We start from the raw sequence: 25,114 nt of genomic DNA on the forward strand, positions 1-25,114 counted from the left end.
ATACATATGTAACTATCTGATGTGACGTGCGTGGTTTGCACTCTTTTCATTATTAGTTTTTTTTTGTACCTACTACTGCCGTGCCCCACTGTTCTGTTGAGCTTTGCTGCCAGACGTACGACGTTGGGGATTTGATTTGATTTATACATACAAACATAATTACATATATTCACATACAAAGGCACAGTTCATGGGTCTGGGCTGGTCTATTATAAAAATAGCAGACTTGTGTTGTGCTACAACAACGGTGCTCGCCCGAGCAGACGCTTTTGTCGTTGCTTCTTTTAGTTTTTCAAACTCCTCCGTTTATTTTTTGTGATTACATTTACATATTTCTAGTTATTTGCAGCACCTACCTATAGAAATGTACTCTGCCATAATTTCACTTGTTCTGCCTTGTTGACTTCAAGCGTCACCGATGTGATGTACTGCTTGTTTGCCCCTTCTCCTTGCCTTTTGGCTGACTGTTTGTTTGCCGCGGTCTGGCGCTATTTGTTCTTCAGTGCTTTACTTCTTGTGCCACCCGTCTGCCTGCGATTTTTTATTGTTTTCTTTCACCGCGTGGTTACAACCATGCATTGTTGAGTGTAAATTAAAAACTTTGCATTTTTCTTTCATCTCTGCTCAACGCATTTTTTCTTTCTTGAAATGGAGCACATCCACCGTTGCATAAAAAAATTAAAGAAATTCAAAAGCTGAACTCGCTGTAATTACTTACGTTGGCGAATATCCATATTTACTTCTATTTTGAAATCCAATCTCTGCACTATCCGTTTGTTGCCTGTGTGATTGTTTGAATGACTACCAGAGGTTTTCAAAGACAAAAACGTTTTCCATAATAGATACAGTTCATATACATAGAAGCTACCACTGTTTCCATGTACATATATCTGTGCCCGTTAGTTAAAGTAGCCTAAGTCGTGATAGGCCATTTTCTCTTTAGAGCAATATTTCATCGGCTTCCTAAAGAATATTTTAACGATTAACTTGCCATAGATGTAGTTTAAGATGCCGGAATAAGAAGAAATCATTGGGTGTCAAATCAGGACTGTACAGAGGATTGAGATTGATTACATGTCATTTAAGAATTAAGCAGGCTTAGATTATTTAAATTCCTAAATTATCCTTTTTTAAAAGGATGTAATCAATGTAATATAACAGTTTCGAGCGCTTTCGTTGATCCTAGAAAATGATATTGACCCAAAAGGAAAGAACTCATTTTCTTACGTGTAATTTCTATCGGAAAACTAAAGTCTCGCGGCGGTACCTCTTACAATTGTCCTAGAGAGGTGAGATTCATGGAGGATCGTTACTATACCAAATGATAAAATTTGAGTCTTAAGCCGGTCGCATTGCGCGATTTGTTTAATTTAGACGTGGTCTAATGCTCATACATACATGCATATGTGTTTTATATGGGTCGATTATGGATGTCAACGCAACCTCAGTTGGGTTGGCGATGGGCAACGCCGCTGAAATGAAAATGTCATACCTACTCCGGTATCCTACAGATGCCATGCACATGTATGTATATTATGAATAGCAACTATAGTTAAGTTCTATTAAGTTGAAGGTAATACAATACCAGCAACTAAGACTTGAATGTAAATAAGCTGAAGAAATAGTTAAAAAAATAAATAAATTATCTAAATGAAAATTTCCGCGGTAACCACAAAAATACAGTGGCCAATGTAGCAACTCAGTTGCCAGTTGCCATCTGTAATACCATTTTAGCCACTGGCCGCCCAACTGAAGTTCGGTTGCCATCCGTAATCGATCCATTAGATTTCTTTTCAATGACTAATCGTGTTGCAATACTTTCCTTTATTTCAGGAAGAAGAAGAACGTAAAAAACGTGAAGAAGCACGCATTAAGGAGTTGCGAAAGCTCACTACATTTAAAGCACGACCAAATCCTTTCAAGTAGACTCCTACCAACAACCACAGTAATACATAGATATATAGTTATAAATATGATTTAAACGCCACATGTTAATATACATAAATATCAATTAAAATATCAAAACACAAATAAAAAATATAAACAATATCTATAAATACCGCGAAATATCGATGCATACTTAAATAACACTTTGAACAATAAGAAATGTATAATTTTTATATCGAAATGTACGAACGTTTTTATTGTCACTTATTACTATGCTTATTATTATTGCTATTATTTTAAATTTGTAAGTTTTTGGAATATTCATATTTAACAACAAAATGAATAACATGTTATCGCAATAAATAACACAATTTTATAAATTATACTAAAAAATCTTGAAGCTCCCGCATAAAATCACCACAATAAAAAGAAAGTCTATACCACAATAGAAATATAATAGCTATACGATTCAATTATTTACATTTGTGTTAACACACTTAATGGTCACATTTTGTAAACAAAAAATATTCGTATGATAAAATACTGAGAGCCATGCCGGAGTTCATGTATTGTATTGTATATTACCCCAATAACTAATCCATGATGACAGTGTATTATAAACTATCGGCTTGGAATTTTTTTATTGATTTAATGCGAAAAAACTATATATTTGATTGTAGCTATAAGTGATTTTATTTTTTCTTTAAATTTTTGTTACTTCCTTTTTTTCTGGTATTATCAAAGCTGTGCATATTTTGCAAATTCCTTCGCTAACTATTGACAATGCGCAAGTTTATTTTCAAAAAACTTCTTTTTGTGAGAAAATCAAGTTTAAAATCGCATAATCTACTTTTTAAGTTTATTTCCATTTATCCAAATTACTTTTTCTCTAGACTAGAAAATTAAATATATAAATTCGTAATAAAAACACTAATTGAATATACAAATCTAAATAATAAATAAAGATTATTTTTACACAAAATTGCAGTGTTTTATTTCGAATTTTCTAAAAGGTAATTAGTTTTCCTATAGACAAAAAAACCCGGCACTCAGAAATGCACAGCAAGTATCCGCACCATATTCATAATTCATAGACCGAAAAACACCAGGCACCCAGAAATGCTCAGCAAGTATCAGCACCAGAATTTTTCCTCCTGCTACTTTTGGCGGAAGCGATTTGTCGAAGCATACTTTTAGGGGCATATCAAGGCAGGAAGTGCAAAGCTGAGGCGCAACCACAAAAACCCTTCCACTCATTAAGGAATCAAATACTACACAACGAACATGCTAAAAAATAGTCCAATTGATATACCAATAAAATTACTTTATTTCGGTCATTTAGCCATCGCCTACAGACTTAATTTTTCACAAAACTCTTTATTTCGAATTCTGTGCCAATGCTTTAGAAGTTACCATCTCCACCCCATGAAGTCTTGACGGCATCGTCATTCCAGTCTTCAGTTCCAGCAGGAGTCTCAGCGGCAACTTCGTCAGCCCAGTTGGTAGCTTCCTCAACTGGATGTTCAACAACCTCTTCAACCTTGGGAGGTGGCAACAACTCCTTGGCAGCGGCTTCTTCCTTCTCAGCTTCCTCAGGATCGCGGTAGAAGTACAAATCGACCACAACTGGCCACTCAGTGACACGCGAGATTGTTCCGCGCAGACGGAGTACTTCACGTGCCAACAGCCACCACATCAAACCGATGGAGTGAGGTGCCTTGTTGTTACATGGAATAGCAATATCAATATAACGCAGAGGCGAATCGGTGTTGCAGAATGCGATGACGGGGATGTTCACATATGAAGCTTCCATGATGGGCTGATGATCGGTGTTTGGGTCAGTAACCACCAACAGACGAGGTTCACGGAAAGCCGGTTGAATTTGATTGGTAAATGCACCAGGAGTGAAACGGCCAGCAATTGGTGTTGTATCGGTGTACTTAGCGAACTTCAGTACAGCACGCTGACCAATGGGACGCGACGAAATGACGAAGACCTGAAATAACGTCATTTATTAGAAATTTACATTTCCTATAAATTAGAACGATTCTCTAATAAATTTGTTTAGTGTGCCATCAGCGGTTAGGTTGGCTTCATTGAATTTCAGACCCGAAAGATTAGATAAAAATCATCATGTGCACACTGTACAAACATATTTAGCCTGTTCACGTGCTCCACAATTTGCAAGTTTTAAGGTATTTACTTAGAAAGCTGTTTTCACCTGAAATAATCCTTATGCGACGTGGCCAACAGCTTTCCCGTAAAACCTGCGAATTCTGCAATCCGGGAACATGCTAACGTATATATAACGGTATAGTTTTTATTTACCACTTACATCTTGTGGGTACTCGATGGCGGCAATGGCGCGGGCAGCCAACATCAGCTTTTCCCAGGTCTTGCCCAGATTGATGATGTTGATACCATCAGCGCGGCGCTTGTAAACGTACTGTTCCATTTGGAAGTTGACGTTTTCCGAACCCAAATGGGTGGTGGCCACCAACATCTTGGTGATATCATCCTCTTTAAGGGACAGAATATCTAAGCCTCCCGACATTTTAACGTATTAAGAGTTACGGAACCTGTAGGGCGGAAAAAAGTAAGTTAAAAATTAGTGGTGTATTATCCATAACCTCAAAGATTAACTATACACGTGTCGGAATGTAGTCAGCAAAAATTAACAAATTATGCATAAATGGCTCTTAGGAAAACATATGTACATTAAATTAACTTATAGATTTTATATTGCACTAACTTTTTCCTTAAGATTTCACATTTTTGTATGTAAAACTGCTTTTTTTCTGGAGAAAAATGAACTTACGTTGTGGATGCCACTGGGAGCGTTGACAAAATGGCAGATTGACACTTTGCTTTCGAAGTGCTGTGCCGGATTCGAAATTCTTCTTTATTGTAATAGATTTTCGAAATTGCTTTGACATTTGTGTGTTGCCACACTGCATTAATTCCTTTACGTAAAGATGAAGTCATTACAGGACATAACCGGAATTAAATATACCACCCTTTTAATATTTGAAAGCAATTAGTTTAAGTTATTCTGGTATTATTAAACAAAAAAATGTATTAGGGTTGTTACGTGGGTATTGATGTGTTAGCTCTATTGTATAAATAGAGAGAAAGAGCAAATAAAAGTTAATTTTCGTAAAAAGTTTTAGATTTATTAGGCAAGCATGTGAGTTCTTTAACGATCTTTGTATGCATATTCAAGTGCTAAACACTTTTTTGTAAAAAGGCTTCAGATATGTATGCGGGTGAGAAGAATGAAGAAAAATATTTGTGAGATTTTTTAATAAAAATTATTTGCTAAATAAAATATTAATTTCCACCACCAATTTTGGCGCACAAATTTGATTTTGCTTTAAAATCTTTACGGTTGTAATGAAAATCAAAAAATTTACGCTGAGGGTAACGCATTCATCAATATTTTCCATCCGATTATTTTATATAGAAAATTGAGAATGAAAAAGAAATTGTTCATAGCTGTTGTGTGTTACATCTCTAACCACTTGGCTACAAAAGGAAAATATACGTGGAACTGCTTAGTACCAAGTTTTATGTAAGAAAATTGAAATCGAATAAAAGAAAATTCTAAATTCGATAAATATTTCATAAAAATTTTGACAGTTAAGAGAGCTTCGTGGTTTAAGCAATACCCAAAAAATATACCCGTTTTTATTTTGAAATAAAAAAACTGTCCATATATTTTATATATATTTTTTGGTGCAAATGGTAGAATTCTTGAAAATCAATATTTTCGATCAGAAAACTCTTTCTCTTCCGAAAACTTCCAATAAAATGTCGCATTTTTGGCAAAATGTGCCACCTTGCAACACAGCTGATTACTTTTGTATGAAAGCTTTCTTGCGACAAAATTTCGACATTGCCATAATATTTTATGTGGCATTCATTGCAAAGTCAAAGTCGCGAAACGCATATTTTTTATTGTCTTGACATACTTCAAGAAAAATATATCAGTTAAAGCTGCTTCGAAATTTAATTGTAAAAACTTTTTTTTTTTAATTTTACATTTGCAATTCGGAGTTGCGACAATAAAAAAAAATAAATTGTTCACAACTGTTGTTGTTTGAGATTGAAAATGAGAATGTCTTTGAGAGTTTGTGTTTTGGATTTTTAAATTATATTGCCATTTCGCCAAAAATGCCACTTCGCGACGTTTTATGAATCGCGCTATTGATTTCCAAGAATTCTATACCGTTTCTACGAAAACTGGGGCTTTCCCCGGATAAAATATAGTGAAAACTTTGAGCGCTTTGAGCGAGCCCTAAATATTTTTTGATTGCAAAATAAAAAAAATAGGAGTATAATTTTTTTTCGTCATAGAACAGGCGGTGAGAACATAAAACTTTCGACTTTCGACGAACTTAAAATGATTCCTAGAAATAATTTTATTTCACTTACCTCTTTATCGATCAATAATGTATGTAAATTAAAATTTGCAGCCTTTGATATTTCTTTTTTTTCTGTATACATTTATTGCATTGTTACTGACGCTCCAGTGTCTACCACAACAATTTAGATTTTTATGATTTTTTTTTAAATATATTTTTTACATCGTTAAATACTTTTTTTTTTGTTAAGTTTAAAAGTTGTTTTTATTCATGTTAATTTTCATTTAATTTGTAAGCGCATCCGCTTGTGATTTTTTTATAATGTTTATGCCTTGTAGCATTTCTTTTTTTTATTTATTTATGAGTGTTTTTATATGCGTTCATATTTGGCAAAATGTTTTGAGTGTGTGCTTTGAAAATGCACGAATTCTGCTTTTCTCCATGCACTTCTGGAAATCGTCAGCATTCTACTACAATTCGAACACCAATTGTAATAAAATGCTTTTTTCACAGTTTCAATTTTTAAATACAGGGTGAGTTGTTTTATGATTTACACATTTTTAGAATTGGTTCTATTTTTTTATTTTATTTTATTATATAGGTGTGTTACTCACCAATTTCTTCTTTCGGTTTTAATATAGTTTTTATTTTATTTTTTATTTTGTGGTATTCAATCTTCTATTTGGCATCCTTAGAGTTAAGCTTAGGGCTTAGTGTCTTACATCTTTTTATGTTGTTGTTGCTGTTCACTTTAAATTACTAACTACTTATACAATGTAATGTTAACTTGTTTTGCTTTCTTTAATTTGTCCATAATGTTCAATGAGAACTCCAATTATACACAATACTCATTTAAAATGCTTTAACATTTCCCCAAAATATATCTATATACATACATATATAAGTACAAATAAATATGTACATATTTATGTATTTTTAATAACTAACACGCAATAACTTGACAATATAATATGTATGTATATGTAAAATTTCCAAAAAAAAATTTTTTTAATACGAAAGAAATAGGCAACATCTATGCAAAAATCGTTGCAAACTTAATAAAATTTTCGCTCGTATTTCTCGTCTCGGTTGCTCCACTACTCTTGCACGTGTTTTGTGTCCGACAAAAAAACTTTGCCGTTAATTTTTTTATACATACGCCCTTAACAAGTTTTGAACTTAAAGCGGTGCATTACAAATACCTTTTTTAAAATAATTTTCTTTATTTTGCATTTTTATTTGGTAAATTTTCTTTATTATTATTTGGGCTTGGACAAAATTTCTGAGTTCTCGTTGGTCTGGCGTGTTTTAATAATAATAATAATAATAGATTGGCGCTTACACACATGTTAGTGTTTGGCCGAGCTTCTCCTCCAATTTGTGGTGCGCGCCTTGATGTTGTCACACAAAGTGGAGGGACCTACAGTTTTACGCCGACTCCGAACGGCGATTGTATTTTTATGAGAAGCTATTTTTCATGGCACAAATACACTCGGAGGTTTGCCATTGCCTGCCGAGGGGCGACCGCTGTTGAGAAAAAACCTTTTTTCAAAATTGTTTTGCGATGTTGCTTTGACCAGGGCTTGAACCCAGGCGCTGCGGAGTGGAAGTGCGCACTGCTTACCACTAAACCACAGCGGCCGCGTGTTTTGGTTTACTCATATTATACATATTTAAAAACATATATCGCGCCCTAACCGCCAAAACGCTGTAAGCGAAATTTTTTTCTTTTAATTCTCTTTTGATGCAAATAGCCTGGAAATGTTGGATATATTGCCACGTCCAACATACTCTTAACAAAAGCCGAATACAGTACCCCAAAGAACTGTAATAAAAATCATCTAAAGGCCAACTTACACGATTGGTGCATTCGTACAGAATTTTACATTTTTACAATAGCTTTGATAGAATACTTTTCGTATAAAATATTGTAGAAATGTCAAACAGCAAAATTACTCTCTAGGGTGAGAGTAAAAAGAGAGTATCTACCAAAAACGTTGATTTCTTTAAAATAAAAAAAGAACGATAAAATTGAAGGCAATAAATTAAAAGTTGATTGCACGCCAGGAATATTACCCCACGTCTCCACCTACTACTAAATGTGTCTTAACATCTGTCAAATTTCTGTTCTCCAAAAATTGCTCTCATTTACAGAATTTCGGAGTATGGCAACAATTTTCCTGTAACTTCCTGCAAGTTCGTGAAAAAACCTGTTAGTTAATGAAGTACTAATTACACGGTTCGAAAAATTTTGACACGGTTTTTGGCGATATTTGAGGTTATATTAGCTCTGATCCAGTACTCCATGAACTTACAGGGTTTTACACGAAATTGCAGGAAGTTACAGGAAAAATGATCCCGTACTCCAAAATCTTATAAATGAGAGCGATTTTTGGAGAGTTGTGTAGAGAATGAAGTTACAAGATTTTACCCGACCTTTTTCTTCTTGTAAAATCATGAAAAGTGTCAAGCGATCCCTGGTTGAAAATAAATTTTAAAAATGATACCTTAAATAGAAATGAGCAAAAAAATTTGTTGTTTTCATACAAAAGTTTGTCTGCTTAACACCGAAATCTTTTTATTGAGCTACAACACCACTCAGTGACAAGCCCAAAATTTGCAAATCTGTACAGATGCACCGAAATCGTGCGATTTAGCTTCAAGCCATCGGGATTGAATACAAATGCGGTAGGTGCATTGAGGGTTGTGTAAATATTTAAACATTACCGCCAATTGCCATAACTGCATATATGTATATACTTTTTATAATATTATCGCACTTTGACTATGGCAAATATTTCAAAAGAATTTCCAGGCATTTTAGGGCTAAATAAAAGTAAAAATGGTGAAACCGCACAATTTAAGAATCAAATAATATACTTTTATATGTTTTATGTTGTTGTTGTTGTTGTATATAATGTTGTTTTGGCTGTACGTATGTATGTTTATAATTTAAATATATGTATGTAAATAGTTACTCCTCCAAAAATTTAATTATAATTCAATTTAACTACATATAAATATATTTTCTACATGTCTGTATTTTGCATTAAATTTCACTTTAATTTCTCTTCAATATTATAACTTTTCCATTTTTAATTACCTTCATAATCGTATATGTACATATGTATGTATGTAAATGTTATGTTATATGTTAACACAAATTTTCATTCAGTTGATTTGCAATTACTTTCTTTATGCAGCAAACTTTTAATTATTTTCCATACAATGTTTATGCTTGTTGCTTAGTTTTCGACTTTTCTTAATTTATCTGTTTTTTGGCACAAAAAATTGGTAAAATTTATTTTCTTTTTTATATAAATTTGTTTCGCTCTTTATTTAAAAATATACACATTATTACAGAAAAAATATTTTTTACATTTATTTGCTAAATTAATTTATTAAGCACAACGTTTTCTTTGTAAAACACAAATAAAAACATTTTTGTTTTTACAAATTTCAGCTGCACACTAAATATAAATATGCACAAAATTAATTACATGTCGTTTATTTACTAAAAGACTGTCATAGAACGCGAAAACCCCGATTTTTCAGGAAACGCTTTTTCAAGTTTTCAATTGACACTCACCATAAGATTTTAGCCTGTAATTTCTACAAAATACCATGTAATGCAACATAAGCAATAATTCTACATAATTATTTCAAAAATGCCGTTTTTTGAGTTATGATATTCTTTTAGTAAATGCGCGATATGTATGTAGTTTTGTTTCAGAGTTGAAATTTTCAGCCAAAATCATAGAGTTTTCTTAACAAACGTGACAACTACAGAAAAAACGGGGAATGTAAAGTGAAAAAAGGAAACAAAATATATACATATGTACACCTCGCCATAGAAAATGTTTTTTTGTTTTTTTTTTTTTTTGAAATTAATTAAAAATTAATCGGAACCATAGCAGAAAATCTACTAATTCGAATGCTCGCTATGAATATGAAAAAAAAAATTGCTATCACTCAATCCGAGTGATCTCAAAGCATTAGTTGTGTTCCACAACTTTTCTGGGTTAAAACTTGTAAAACTCTCAAAAGGCAACAGAAACCAGAGAACCGAGTACGGAAACGCTTTCTGGCAAATTCCTGTAAATCCTTGCAACCTCTTGCGAGTTAGGGAACGCAACTATTGTTTGTTGCTAGTATCGAGTGTAACGGTTCCAAATTTTGAAATCAGCTGGCGCAAGCGAAGCAATAAAATATTAAGTAAATTTGTATTACTTTCTCTTTTTTTGTAAGTACACATAATACACCAAAATATCAGTTAGAAGTTCGATTCTATTTAGATTTTTTTTTAGCACATAGTGCTGTTCTAGTAAGAAAGTTATATTCATCAAACTATTGTTAAGAAGCATTTCTAGGATTTTTTTAAATTGTTTTTTGAAATTTAAAATTTCCACTTAGTTTCAACCTAATATAGAAAATACTAATCTTCACTTGTCCTCTGGAAATTTTTAGGTGAAATGTGTATCTATTTACATAGGGAGATACTCCAAGCAAAATTAATATTAATGCGTCGCTATTTTTACCTTCCTTTTATTAACTCGGGATGTAACTATGTAATATTGATGCGCCTAAAAGATGCAGCGATTTCTATTCTCAATTTACACACCTGATGACAGTACGAATGGCAATTATAATAGGAAGGTTTTAGTTTTTTAAACTATAATTTTATTTTCTTATTTATATATGATGTAGATTTTCCAGTTAAGTCTCATTTAATTCTAACATTTTATTTTTTTAATAAACTTGCTAAGTTAAAGTATCCATTTAGTTTCCAAGCTTATACATACATACATATATTTTTCTGTTAAGGTTGTATTTATTAATGGTGCACTCACTGCGAAAAAAACATTCTGTATGGCCACAAAGCAAAAATATCATTTAAATTTTAGTTAATTTTCTTGAAAAGCAATTTTTGCAGGGAAGTACATTTTTACTGCTAAATTACGAAAAAAAAATCTTCTTTTAGTTGTTTTCATTTTTATTAAATTAAGCAAAAAATTAAGCTACAAACTATGAAAATCGCTGACTCTTCAAGTCCATCTCAAGCTCAAATTCGGAGGAATTTTATTGAATTTTCAGATTTATTAAATTTTTCCCTACTTGACCTTCAAATGACCTCGAACCTGACATGATGGAGGCTAACACACCTCGGATTCGCATTAAGCCCGTCGAATAACATAGGGATATGCAGCTAAGGTTCAATATGCGGAAACTTCTTTTTTTGAAAACCTGTGTAATCAAAGAAAATAATTAATTACCTTATTGAACAGACCCTATGTTCAATAGATCGAAATCTAAGCACAAAGATCAACTAAGTTTTCGTTGAAATTGAAAAAAAGTTGTCAAAGTTGCATGCAAAATTTATCAAATTGCCAAATATCTAATCCCCGACTTATATTTCGACAAAAAAATCCTTTAAATTTAATTGGATTTACGTTTGGGTCAAACCAATTTGTGTTTGGATTCATTTCATTTGCGTTAGTTTAACACTAGGCGAGTTGGTTTAACTGATTTTCGCTTAGGCAAAATAAATGTAGAATTTGCCAAACGTATTCACAGCTTACTCGCAGCGACTTTTTCTTTTTATAATTTTAACATTGAGTAGAGCGGCAAATAACAAGTTTTCGGCTATTTTTCTTTTGTTTATTTAATATTTGTTTTTATGAAAGTATAGCTCGTTATCTAACAAAACCCATATAAGATCGAGTTTCCAATTTTATATAAATATTTGGAAAATTCGACAAATATCAACAAAATTGCATCAAAGATTCAAACGTGTTTTTAATACACGGTTAAAAATTTCGGTTTTAATTTTAAACTTTTTGGACTACATATATGACCAAACTAAATTCAGTTTCAAATACTAACCTTCCAAGTTTATAAAAAAGAGAGCACATATGTTGGGTTTAGAATTTAAACAATTCGGTTTAAATGTTAAACCCAAACATTTTCATAATTAAGAATAAAAAAAAAACAATCTTAAATTTCATGCTCCGTCTGGTTGGGATTGAACCCGGACAGCCTTGGTAGCAACCAATTTTATCAAGCATCTTTGCACACTCAGCTACAGCCACGCATGTAAATGTGCTTTCATATGTTGAGTTTGAATCAACACCACAATTCGCTGTGCAAACATATTCTATTTCGGTTTAGATTTTAAACCAAAGTTTCTATATTTGAAACCTAGAAACTAGAATTAAAACAATTTGGTTTGATTTTTAAACCACGAACTTTTTGGGCTAAAATTTAAACCAGAATATATTAAAAATTGCGTAAAACTATTGACTGGTTTAAAAAGTAGACTATAAAAGTTTAAAAAAGGCAGTAGTCCCAGCGCGGTTTAAAAATTAAACCCAAATTTTTGACCGTGTAATATTAAACGCAATTTTGTTGATATTTGTCGAGTTTTATTGCAAAGTTCAAGTTTAAAGTAGTTAAGAGATTTTTTCTTTTGTTGACGATAATACGCGTTATCATGCAAAGAGTGTTCGACAATTTATTTATAGTTTTTAAATGAGCCCCAGCTGAGAAATTTATTCAAAATTTGATGAAACTTTGTCGAATTTTCTCCAATTTTGTTTATGTTTTCGCCACTGTACATATCGTCACTAGACACGAATAAAGGCGAGAGCTCGAAAGTTGACCGCGCAAAAAGACGCATAAAAAAGTTTTTTTACGCGTCTTTTTTCGTTAATGCGTCCTTTATTCGTGTTTAGTGACGATATACTTATACATTGGCGTGGGCCGAAAATCCGCCCAAGTCCATCAAAGTTCAAGTGCTAAAAAAAAATTCTTAGCTTACTTCGATTCTCCTAAAAAGGTCCATATACCAAATTAAGTAGGACTAATACTTTCGAAGATAATTACAATTTTAGTAAAAAAAAATTGTTAATAAATGTAATTATTAAATTTTATTTTTTGAGCACATTTAACTTAGATGGACTTGGGCCAGCCTAAGATATCGACCAAAAATTGTCATCTTTCACACGGAGTGTTTTTAGAGCATAATGAACCATATTTTTGCTTTTACCAATCAAAATTCTAAAAAAGCGGATTTTCGACCCACGCTATTATACATATATACGCAAATAAGGCATTTATGATGTAAATGTTTAAATCAGCCGAGGAAAAATTCGATCCAAGACTAAAAAAATTATACAACCTAAAATTTCAGTCCTTAACGAATCTAGTGGAATTTCCGCAACAGTTTTTTTGATACTACCAAATCAATAAAAAAGTGTGAGTGCACATGCTTTTATTTAATTTTTTTTAGCATGTAGATTAGCAGCCCTATTAAAGTGAATTCATAATACACAAAAGTCAAATTCTTGACACCTTCTCATACATATATAGATACAATTTTTATTACTTTGCTTTGACAAGGCAGTTAATTTATAGAAAATGTCTCATATGTTTAGCTATTTTACCTTAACAAGAAGGTAGTGTAAAGATTTTTTTTTGCTTCGGGCTGTGGGTTAATTAATTTAGTTAACAATCTTATACTAATTTTAAACAGCATTTTCGAAATAAAAAATAAGCGAGAAAAACGCTCTACAAAGCCGAGGAGCAAATCAACTTTAGGCAACTACGAAGAAACGGGGCTGTTGGCGCGAAAGTGTTTAGCGTGAGTAATAATAAATATCATGCATGTAGTATGTCTTTACTATTAGTAAATACAAATACACAAATAAATAGCGATTCTACTAGTGAGCATAATTTGTGCATTCTTAACATACTCTCGATAAAAAAATGTAGGTAGCACTTTTCTTCTAAATAGTTTTTCAATCTTTTAACTCGGATAGTCAATAACAGGTTAAAAACAATAGCACTTAATAATGACAATTTTTTTTAAATTTTATTAATACAAACTATTATAAACTTTTAACTTGTTTTTAGCTTCATTAGGTACTTCGAGTACAAAAAACCGAGTTACAGCCGTGCGAAAATTGTATTGTAACATTTCATACATGAAGCTTAGAATGCAGCTCTCAAGAAAAATCACAATAAATATTATTCATTATTATTTTTTTTAATTAGTTGTTTGAAAAAGTACTCGCCCGTGGGCAGAGATTTGTTGTGGTTTCAATAGTACAATACCTTTTGTATGGATATGCGCAGAGTAAAAGCTTTCTCTCTAGCCATACAAAATTGGCATTAGATAGGGGATGGGCATCAGTTTAGCCCGCGACCAGGCCGGTGAGCAAAGCTCTTTTGAGCCTTGCCTTTTTTGAGTCTTGCCCGTGAGCAAAGCTCTCTTGAGCTTTCTATACATCTTGTATAGGCGCGTGAAGAATAAAAGCTCTCCCTGCCCATCGCTGGATTAAAGTTTTAAAGGCGTACAGAGCTTTTTGATAACTAGATAGATTTACACAACATGGACGCGCCAGGAATAAATGGTTTCTCTGATGACCATCACTAATGTACATGTATACATACATCTATATCTATATATATAAAATTCAAATTATGTATGTACCTATAGACACACTTGGCTCCTAAACGAATAAGCCGATCGTAACCAAATTTTACACACGCACTGGATATCTTCCAGGGATGGTCACAGGGTAAAAAATATTTTGATATATAAAGGGGGCGTGGCACCTCCCATACAAATGGAATTTTTCATTGTCCTTATCTCTGGAAGTATTTATGTTAGACCACTGAAATTTGGTGAGGGGTTATATGAGATCGATCCCTACCACCTCCAAAAAAACTGGGGATAACGAAAAAGGGGGCGTGGCACCTCCCATACGAATGAAATTTTTCACAGTCCATATCTCTGGAAGTATTTAGGTTAGACATCTGAAATTTGGTGAGGGGTTATATGAGATCGATCCCTACCACCTCCAAAAAAACTGGGGATAACGAAAAAGGGGGCGTGGCACCTTCCATACGAATGAAATTTTTCACAGTCCATATCTCTGGAAGTATTTAGGTTAGACATCTGAAATTTGGTGAGGGGTTATATGAGAGCGATCCCTACCACCTCCAAAAAAACTGGGGATAACGAAAAAGGGGGCGTGGCACCTTCCATACGAATGAAATTTTTCACAGTCCATATCTCTGGAAGTATTTAGGTTAGACATCTGAAATTTGGTGAGGGTTTATATGAGATCGATCCCTACCACCTCCAAAAAAACTGGGGATAACGAAAAAGGGGGCGTGGCACCTCCCATACGAATGCAATTTTTCACAGTCCATATCTCTGGAAGTATTTAGGTTAGACATCTGAAATTTGGTGAGGGGTTATATGAGATCGATCCCTACCACCTCCAAAAAAACTGGGGATAACGAAAAATGGGGCGTGGCACCAAATAATATGACAAAAAATGTCGTATATCCGATCGTTTTAAATAATACGTAAATTCACTTAAAAAAACTTTAATTTGTTTTATTTACATTGGATATTTTTAATAGAAATGTGGGGTGAAACCCACGGGTATAAGCTAGTACATATATAAAATCTACAAAAAGCTTAAAAATGCTGTCCGTGTTCCACATTTTGGACGTTACGACGTTACTATTTGATACAGTCGGCAAAAGCAAAAAAATCATTCTCTATTTTTCGGTGCGTCTCACTATCCTATTAGGATGTGCTGCCGTTTGAGCTTAGAAAGTTTTTTGGGGCTTGGAAAGCATACGATTTTTCTAACGTATTTAGTGGAATTTTTTTTTCTCTAAAATTGCTTCGCCAAGATTTTTGTAGTTCTTTGTCAATTTTGCTTTGAAGTCATGCCTTTATATCATAGATACATACATAAGTCGATTTCTCCTGTTTTGAGTCTTTTAATATGTACACGTGTACATATGTACCCTTTTTAAGTTGTTTACTTGATGCTTTTGCAATTATCAATTTTCTTCATTCAGCTTTCACTTCGGTACAAAAAAACGGTTTTGAAGTAATGTCTAACGTGAAATCATACATACATATAACTTACTTATTGTGCTTTCATTATTTTATTTTTAGCTTACGCTCATAAATTCTTATTTAACTAAACTTTTCTCGGAAATGTTTTTACACCTAATAATAGATTTGAGGCGTTTACGAGTGTAAGTGGGGCTTAGCTTAGTTATAGTTGAGCCAGTTTTGAGCTTATTTCTAATTCATTTCTTTTTTTTTTAAATTTATTTAAATGTAATTTAGTGGTTTTGCTGCATATTAGCATGGAAGTGGTACGGTAAAGCGCACACAGCTTTTAAGCTGCACTCACACATAATAGCATTTTATAAAGCTTATGGGTGGACTTATCTAGTGCGTGTGCGTATATGTAGGTGTGCGCAGCTTAAAAGTTGTGGCCGTGTGGGGCATGCTTAGCGGATGTTTAGAGTGTTGTTTTAATTATCTTTGATTTATATTGATGCATTTTCACTTTCTGTGTGCTTCTGTGTAAATGTTATCTACATACCAATGTATGTCTGTACATATGTATGTATGCATTGCACTGTTCTTTTTCTATGCACCCCGCTTAAGCCTTTTATTGTTCGCTTCTTTTTTTTTTGTCAATAAAACTATTTTGATTTAATTTATGTCTCTCTGTGTTAAGTAATTATGATTTGTTATTTTCACAATTAATTTTTAATTTAAATTTATTTCACTTAATTACTACTATTTTGTAATCATTAAGTTCGACATTCGATTTTAAATAGTTTCATTAGTTTGCAATTTTTCACTTAATATTATTCACGCACATACACACACATATAAATACTACATACAATGGTATTTTTGATGCGCTGCTGTTGCTTTTGCTATTATTTTTGTTCATTTCAATTCAGCTTATTAATTATTCAAAATTTCACATTTTATCTGTATGCTTGCTAAGATTTGAGGCCATGAGAGCAGAAGTGGCCTAACCCAAAATTTTTTTTTTTTTTTTGTACTTCCCTACTAAAAATTGTGTTAAGTGTGATAAATTTTAAAATAAAAGCCGCTTATTTCTCAATTTTAAGGCACATAGCTACATACATAACTTACCAACAAATTAAGGAATAAGCGACCTTTATTTTAAATTTTAAAATTTAAAATTTATCACTTTTGAAACTATTTTAATAGGAACAAAAAAAAAATAAAATTTGGGGCGGGCCACTTCTGCGCTCAAGGCCTCATTTAGAGTTTTTATTTTCAATGTTAACTTATCTCCCATAAAAACAGATTTCCCACAGCTGTATTGTTTTCCGCTTGCTGGGCATTCTCATTTTTCGCCAATTATCTATGCATGCAGATTAGAGTGGTCCAAAAAAATGTTTCCCGGATAGGGGGCTGGGTATTAAACTTTACTTTTCTAAGTATAAATTTTGAGGATGCTCATATTTGACTCTAGAAGTATTGTGTACATATGCATATTAATCAAACAATTGGCTAAGTAACCTAAGAGCATTTCAAATTTAAATTATCTAAAAGCAATATCACAAGCTTCAGTTGTCATGGCAACAGTAGCTTTTTATAAAAATCACCAATAACTTTGGCAGTTTCGCAGCGATCCAGTAGCGCATTTCAAGTTCATTGAGCACCCCGAATTACAAATATCAAAAGGAAAAAAAAACTAAGGGGGTGCCTTGTCTTCTAGGATGACTTTTTTCCCCATACAAAAATTTGACCACTCTAATGCAGATAGTATCTCAGTAGGTACATACATAAATACTTACACAGTAGAATTCCTACCTTATACAACATAATATTAGCATATTGTGCTCATATCCAACTGAAATCGATTACTTCCGCTTTGTGCCGATATCGGTTGGAAGGCGGCACCATCATTCATCCGTTTTGCATACTTTGCTTCATCCAAATGCAGTGTGTTCGGCGTGATGGATGCAGTGTTGCTTTATTGGCGGTGGCGATGCTGTTGATGGTACTAACAGGCGGTGGTTGATGATTGTGCTGTGGGCTTTTACAGCACAGTCTCCATTTCCGCAATTTCCGTTTTGTAGGACCTTAATGAATACGATTTATTATTAGATTTTAAGAGAAAATTGCGAATAAGTCCAAAAAAGGCGAGCAAAAGGCAAACAGCTGAATTGTATTGGTTGGTTGCTAAGGTTGTGCGTGCAGTGTTGACGGGGCTGAGACTAAGTAAATGTGACTTATGTTGTTTGTGGCTGATGAGTGACTGATATTTTTGTTGATTTACTAACTGGCTTCCGGAGGGAGTAGGTAAATGTGTTTGTGGAAAAGTAAGGCGTGCATTGTTGTTGTAGCAGCTTACCTACAGCAGAGGAGTAGTCCCTGTCAGCACAATGGTATACGAGTGTAGGTTAAGAAAAAGCACTCTTTTGTGCGTATATTCGCAAAAATTCTTTCGAAAATGTGTTGATTGATTGTCTATTTGGTTAGCCACATATGTACATAGCTATATACATATGTATGTATGTATTAGACGTCTGCATGGATCCATTCAAAACCGCAAATAAATCATTCATATTCAAATGGAATGAACGATTTTGGCTTTGAATTTTATTGATTTTTTTTTATTTGTAGCTTTGAGAACTTGAAAGTCCAGAATGACAAGGAGAATCCTTAAAACATCAGTTTCACCATAATCAGAAATCAAAGAAACTCCACAGGAGAAAAAAAAACAATAAATAACAATAGCTCTAAAAATAAAACTTCTATATAAACTCAAATATAATTTTCAATAAAATAAAACAATACATTTGAATAAAAATAACATTTAACAATTTATATATGTACTGCAAAATTCTTATTTTGAATTTTAATATATATATATTAAATTTAGTATCAATATAACATACATTTTTTACTCTTTTAATTATAATTTCTATATTAATTAATTTAATTTTTTTAAAGCTCTATTTTTTAATAAATTTTTATTTTTTTTATCTACCTATTTGGTGATTAACTACTATTATTTTTTCTTTTTTTTCTTTTAAATAAATATATCCAACAACAATTAAAATAAAAACAACAACAAAAACAAAAACTCTGTTTAACAACAAAAACAAAAACTCTGTTTAACTTGAAATTTGAATCAAATCATGCAGAGCTCTAGTATTTATGCATGCAAAGACTAGGGTGGTCTAGATTTTTTTTCTAGCCATCCCACAGAACTGAAGAATATTAAGAATAAGGAGACCCTATTGTTTACTTTGAAATTTGTTAAAATTTTATGGTGTCGGCAGAGCTTTGAAGTACCCTATGTATTTTATATAAAGTAAATTCATTATTTCGTATAATTGCATAAAATCGTTGAAAATAAATATTCCTTGATCGAATTAGAATATTTTACTTAAAGAAACAAATTGTGATGCATATTTAACATTAACATTTTACTAAATATTTTTCATAACCGATGTTTTTATCTCCTAGATATACAAATGAGTTATTTTATATTTTCGTAAAAGATTTGTTTTTGTAGATATGCATCATAATTTTATTATTTAAAAATTTTTGAGGAGAAATATTTGTATTCGATTAAATTACCTAAAAAAAAAAACGCCGAAACATGTAAACTTAATTTTGAGTCGTATATTTCGAATCTGTATTCTGTTTTTCTGGATCCGGTAATTTTCCCAACATATTTTCATTTCTATAAAAAAACTCAAATTTGAACAGAAAAAAATAAGAAATAACAGATTTTTGTAAATTATTTCATTTGCACTAAAGCTTGTTCTTTTAAAAAAATACTAAGCTACTAACGAAGAATTCGATGGATAAATGAATAAGCTGTGAATGGTCAAATGAAAATACGTAATGATTTTTTTTCAGGGACCGTAACGATTATGATCTTTATAATAAAAATCATAATTTAAGCGTTAAAATTAGGTGTCCATTTTTTCTATCAAATTTAACTGTTATTTTATGATATTTATTTTTATTTTAATACGGTCATAAAAATTATCGAAATTATTCAAAATTCAAAATAACGGTCACATGTGACGGAAAATATAAAAATCATAAAATAACGTTTAAATTTGACCGAAAAAATAAAAATTCATTTCGAACGGTTATTTTTGATCGAAAAAATAAAAACCAAAAATCACGATTTTGCGATGATCTAAAAGTCGGGATAGTTAACGGTTATTTTCGGTCTCTAATTTTTTTTTGTTCAGATTTGAGCAGAAAATAATGTTACTCGCGCGCAATATACGAGTATGTTATTTTTTTTTAATTTTCCCTGTTACAACTTTGGACTATTTTTCATTCACAATGCAAACTTAAAATAAAAATTCTTTGGAAAATGACCTGATCTAGAAAAACGGTATACACGACCGGAATGTACGACCCAAAACTAAGTTAACATATTTCGGCGTTTTAGTGTCAAAATTAAAAAAAATATTATTTTCTTTTTCCAGCAGTAAAATTCTGAAAAGTAATTTATTTTTGTATTTTTGGAACACCCTGATGTACATATTGCATGTACCTACATATGATATGGTTGCTGTCAATGATTAAACTGATGGATGGCATGCCAATAATTGAGTTGAGTAAGCAATTCTTATTCTCAAGGTCACCGTTGCTTATGAAAGTACGAACGTAGTATTGACCGTATGCGGTTTATTCATGCGATGCTTATAAAAATTTCCAAGTTCAATCATTAAGATATGGATAAAAGCTTAGTAATATGTTCCTATTAACCATGATCAAACTAATATCGCTACCTGAAGGTGAAAACGTGCCTTGTCCACTTTTTCAAAATGATGTTACTCATACACCATGTAACCCCGCATTTGATCACACTTAATGCTCGTACTGTACTTTTTTTTACATTTTTTGTATTCCAAAAATGGATACTGCGTTTTCTTCCAGAGTTCTTTTTTTCTACCTAAATTTTTTAATGCACAGAAGTAGCATAAATTTATCAGTCGTTGATACCAACCATATAAGCTAACAGCGAATAGCCCGTGGAAACGCGTTATTAAAATGAATATATGTACATGTAAATATGAATGGGCATATTTCTAGAACTCTTGATTATCGAAATTAGAAAAAAAAGTTGTGGAACACTCATCTGACCGATTTTACGATATTCTTTGAACCTTGAAATATACAGTCTGCGTCAAATATAAAAATACTCTGACGTTTTGACGATTTTCTTTATTTATATTTTCCATCCCAATTTTTTATAGTTTTTTTTTTAATAAACATAGTTCATTCAACAGCAAATACCAGCATAATTCTTTTATGCAATTTCATATAGAACTCGGGAAAACGCAAGAAATACCAAAACATTTTCATCACACTTCAACTTCAACTTTTCAATTCGATTCCTTAGAAACATTTTGGGTAGGCAGTTATATAGCCCATTAAATTCTAGGGCAATAATGTGCAAGTCTTAACAATTTTTTTTTTCTGAGTGCATTACAAATTTTTCTCCATACAAAATAAATTCGACATTTTTTTTTTGTATGGAAAAAAATGCGTCATGAAGTCAGAAAAAAAAATATTAAAAATCAACGCGATATTTTAGCAACTTAAGACTTGAACATTTTTACCCTAGAATTTAATGGGCTATTAAACTGCATACTCAAAAAAATCTATAAAATCTGAAAAAAAGTTGAAAATTTAGCTGAAACTTTGCAGATTTTTCATAATTTTTGCAAAAAGTTTGAAATCTGGATTTATGTGGTGTTTGTTATATAATGAGCTAGAAAGATAGCCAAAATTTATCAAAATGTTGCTGGCTTAATTAGCTGATCACAAGTGTATATATATATTTTTATATGAGAATTGAAGTCGGTTTTGTTTTGTTTTTGGTAAAAATTACTTGTTTTATGAAAGCACAGCCGATTACTTAACAAACACGATATTTATCAGTTAAAATTTCAGACTTTGTGCAAAAATTATGAGAATTCTGCAAAGTTTGACCAAAATTTCTAACTTTTTGATCAGCGTCTTTAGACAATAAATTTAATAAAGCAAAGTGCGAAATTTCTTGGACTTACCGTTGTTTTTTGGCAATCATTATTTTTTGTTGAGGGTGGCCCGCATTTTTTCATATAAACAAAAATGTTCGAACATAAATTGCCAAAATTCAAGGGTAAGTCCTAGCATCTACAGCTCAAGCTCTTTCATTTGACACCTCATTTTCGAAAATCGACGAACGAACGGTGCAGATTTGATTTGAGGAACAAAAAATGCCTTTGGATATTATATGTATTATTTTTTTTTTGTAGCTTTTCTTACTTATTTTTCGCTCTGTAACTTTTCAAAGAACCAGTCACAGTATACTATAAAAACCGCGAGTTTCAGAATCTAAAAAAAAGGAGTCACGCAACTTTGACTCTCCAGAACTTATTTTCTATTGCAAGCACATCTCCACCTATAATGGTTTATCAAATTATTTAAATAAAATTAAGTAAAAGTTCTGAAGTTTTAAGAAAAAGCAATTCCTTAGTTTTTTTTTCATATGTATAGCTCAATATGAGATAACATGCCAAAAAATGCAATTTGAAAATTAATTTCGACAAAATTTCATTAGGTAATAAAGCATTCAGATAGGCAAACAATTGAGATTAATGCATCGAACTATAAATAATTAAATAAAATCAGAGAAATTCCAATAAATTGGAAATTCGGAAATTTAATTTATTATTTAGTACAAGTAGACTGAGCATGTTTAAGTGATCAATTTAATATGCATTTTAAATTCGTAAATATACATTTACATAAATATACATATGTACATCTATGAAGAATTCCCTACTTGTCAACAGATTTCGCACCTACATACATACATATGTAAATGTATGTGAGTAATTACTTGACACCTGCATACAAAGCAATGCCAATAAAAACGAAATGGATTGTAAAAAGTGGCCCACTGCTGCTATTAAATTGTCATTTTAAAGCTCCAGCATTTTCAGTTCAGTGGCATTAATTTATAAGCCTTCAGCTTATTTGTTGCGGTTTCATGCGTAACCACAATTACAGTCACACTTTTGCACGAAGGTGTATTAAATAAATATACATATTTACATATACATAAATATATATATATATGTATCATCACTTAATTAAATATGCAAGTGTAAATGACCAGAAAAGCGGAAATCAGTGTTAATTTATGCAAAGAATAAATGAAATATGGGCTCTGCTTAGAGAGCGGTTAAATCAAGATGTACATATGTAGCTAAAAGTAGAAAATAATAGTTAAACCTGCACTCATGTAAATAAGTTAATATATTTTTGGAACCTTTTTACCCTCTAACTGCAATTTTTCCAGAATTGGGGTTAAAAGTAACCGTTCTGGTGGGAACTAAAATATTCTAAATTTATACATACGTCTCCTAACAAAATAATTCTGTTTAATGTCATTTTATACATTCATATGGACATACATATGTATATATTTGTGTATATCAAAATTTAATTTTTAACGAAATCGTGGAAACTTTTACCTACTGAAAAAAATAATTGTGATGAGATCGATCAAAACTGCTTGAAATTTGGCTATCACGTATGTATAATAATGTTTGGACATAGCCTGGTTGAGACCCAAAAACGGCATTTCCATTGCGTTGGAAGAACAATTGACCATTCTTATTTTCAAGGAGGCAACGATTTCACAACCTCAAAAACAAGTATATCAATAAAATCTTTTACAACAAATAATAAAAAACATAAAATAAGAAAAAAACTAAAATACATAAAACAGAATTTAACTAAAAAACCGGGTGGAGAAGGACTTTGCTTCACTTTCACTGGCTCTGTAAGCCGGAGTCGCTAGTTTGAATCGCAGTGAACTCGATGAAAAAGGCTGATGAGGAGATGGGGCGATCATCGAAATAGCAGCTATAACTTCTACCATATGTAAATTGTTGTACTTTTGTCACAATTTTTTTTTATTAAAAAACGGCCACAAGCTTAATAAAATTGTTTAAGAAAATATCGTTTGTCATTGAAATCTTTAAAGAGCTAACGAGTACATATAATTTTATATGTACCTTGAATGCAGTTTTTAACGTACAGTTTTTACGTACGAGTAGATATACATATTACATATCTATGTGTAAGTATACAAGCACAAATGGGATGAAACCAGTGAAAAATTTGTTTCACTTTTATGTCACAACTCTCTAAAAATACTTTTGGTGTTCAAACACCTTCATTGGGCATGCATTCATTCGAAATACATATGCAGGTTTGTATGTATATTAGGGTGGTCCAAAACAGTTAAGTCGGAATTGTAATGCCCTTCACCCCCTAGGATTGTTCTATATCGAAAGAAGTATACCCCTATTTTTTTATTTTGAAATTAAAAAATATTTAGAGTTAGTTAGAGTTTTCCATGTACATATTTTTATATGGGGAAAAAACCACTTTTCATAGAAATGGCATAGAATTGTGGAAACCTGGTTCTCTTCAGGAGACTTACAGTAACAATACCTAATTGTTTATTTAACCTCCCATTACATTTTTCGGGGTTTTTGTGGGTTTTTGGCGGACCTATAAATTATAGTTGCGATGAAAAAATGCTTGAATAAACATTTGGGTATTACCACTGGGAACCTCCTGCAGACGAACAAAGTTTTCCGATAGAAAAAAAATTGATTTTTAGCTATTCTATACCATTTCTACGAAAAGTTGTTTTTTACCCATATAAAAATATATGGAAAACTTTGAGCTCTAAATGCTTTTTGATTTAAAACATAAGGGTATATTTTTGGGTATAGAACAATCCTAGGGGGTGAGAGCATACAAATTCCGGCTTTACTTTTTCACATGCATTTTTGGATCACCGTAATGTACATACATATCTTTTTGCACTTGCAAACTCAATAGATAGACACATATGTGTTTTTTTTTTATATAAAAAGCTATTGCGCATATATACATATAAAAGAAAGCTAGACATATGCAACCGCCCAGCAAACACTTTTCATTTTTT

At 31.9% G+C, this 25,114-nt stretch overlaps 3 protein-coding genes across 10 annotated transcripts in view; 1 reads left to right on the forward strand and 2 right to left on the reverse strand.

The window, feature by feature from the left end:
• Window positions 1-2,044, forward strand: part of LOC118733405 (targeting protein for Xklp2) — a 6,745-nt gene extending 4,701 nt beyond the window's left edge. For 4 of the 6 annotated variants that reach the window (XR_004992250.1, XR_004992249.1, XR_004992248.1 and 1 more), the window contains one exon: window positions 1,834-2,031. Coding sequence is in view for 2 of the 6 variants with exons in the window: in XM_036462777.1 (XP_036318670.1) it covers window positions 1,834-1,926 (93 nt within the window). In the remaining 4 variants the exon portion in view is untranslated. Of the gene's footprint in view, window positions 1-1,833 lie in introns of all 6 variants that reach the window. The other 2 variants (XM_036462777.1, XM_036462778.1) reach the window with 1 other exon arrangement.
• Window positions 2,045-3,190: 1,146 nt separating this feature from the next.
• Window positions 3,191-4,799, reverse strand: LOC118733406 (40S ribosomal protein SA). The gene is made up of 3 exons (XM_036462780.1): window positions 4,706-4,799; window positions 4,223-4,466; window positions 3,191-3,883 (listed from the first exon to the last, which is right to left on the reverse strand). Exons 2-3 carry the CDS (start codon window positions 4,439-4,441, stop codon window positions 3,290-3,292), a joined length of 813 nt encoding a protein of 270 aa, XP_036318673.1. The 5' UTR covers window positions 4,442-4,466; window positions 4,706-4,799; the 3' UTR covers window positions 3,191-3,289.
• LOC118733403 (glutamate receptor ionotropic, NMDA 2B) overlaps window positions 3,817-25,114 on the reverse strand; it is a 155,341-nt gene continuing 134,043 nt past the window's right edge. The window contains exons 10-11 of one of the 3 annotated variants that reach the window (XR_004992247.1): window positions 4,223-4,466; window positions 3,817-3,883 (exon numbers count right to left, since the gene is read on the reverse strand). Coding sequence is in view for 2 of the 3 variants with exons in the window: in XM_036462775.1 (XP_036318668.1) it covers window positions 18,158-18,200 (43 nt within the window). In the remaining variant the exon portion in view is untranslated. Of the gene's footprint in view, window positions 3,884-4,222; window positions 4,467-17,909; window positions 18,201-25,114 lie in introns of those variants that run through there. The other 2 variants (XM_036462776.1, XM_036462775.1) reach the window with 2 other exon arrangements.

The sequence above is a fragment of the Rhagoletis pomonella genome, unplaced genomic scaffold (genome assembly GCF_013731165.1).
Source record: "Rhagoletis pomonella isolate Grant_MI unplaced genomic scaffold, Rhpom_1.0 Rhpom_scaffold_00002, whole genome shotgun sequence".
NCBI lineage: Eukaryota > Metazoa > Arthropoda > Insecta > Diptera > Tephritidae > Rhagoletis > Rhagoletis pomonella.

Bases quoted from the DNA above. Each gene is read 5' to 3' on its own strand.
- LOC118733406 (XM_036462780.1), bottom strand. From the start codon at position 4,441: ATGTCGGGAGGCTTAGATATTCTGTCCCTTAAAGAGGATGATATCACC. The intron at 3,884-4,222 runs GTAAGTGGTAAA...ACGTTATTTCAG, and splicing joins CCATCGAGTACCCACAAGAT to GTCTTCGTCATTTCGTCGCG.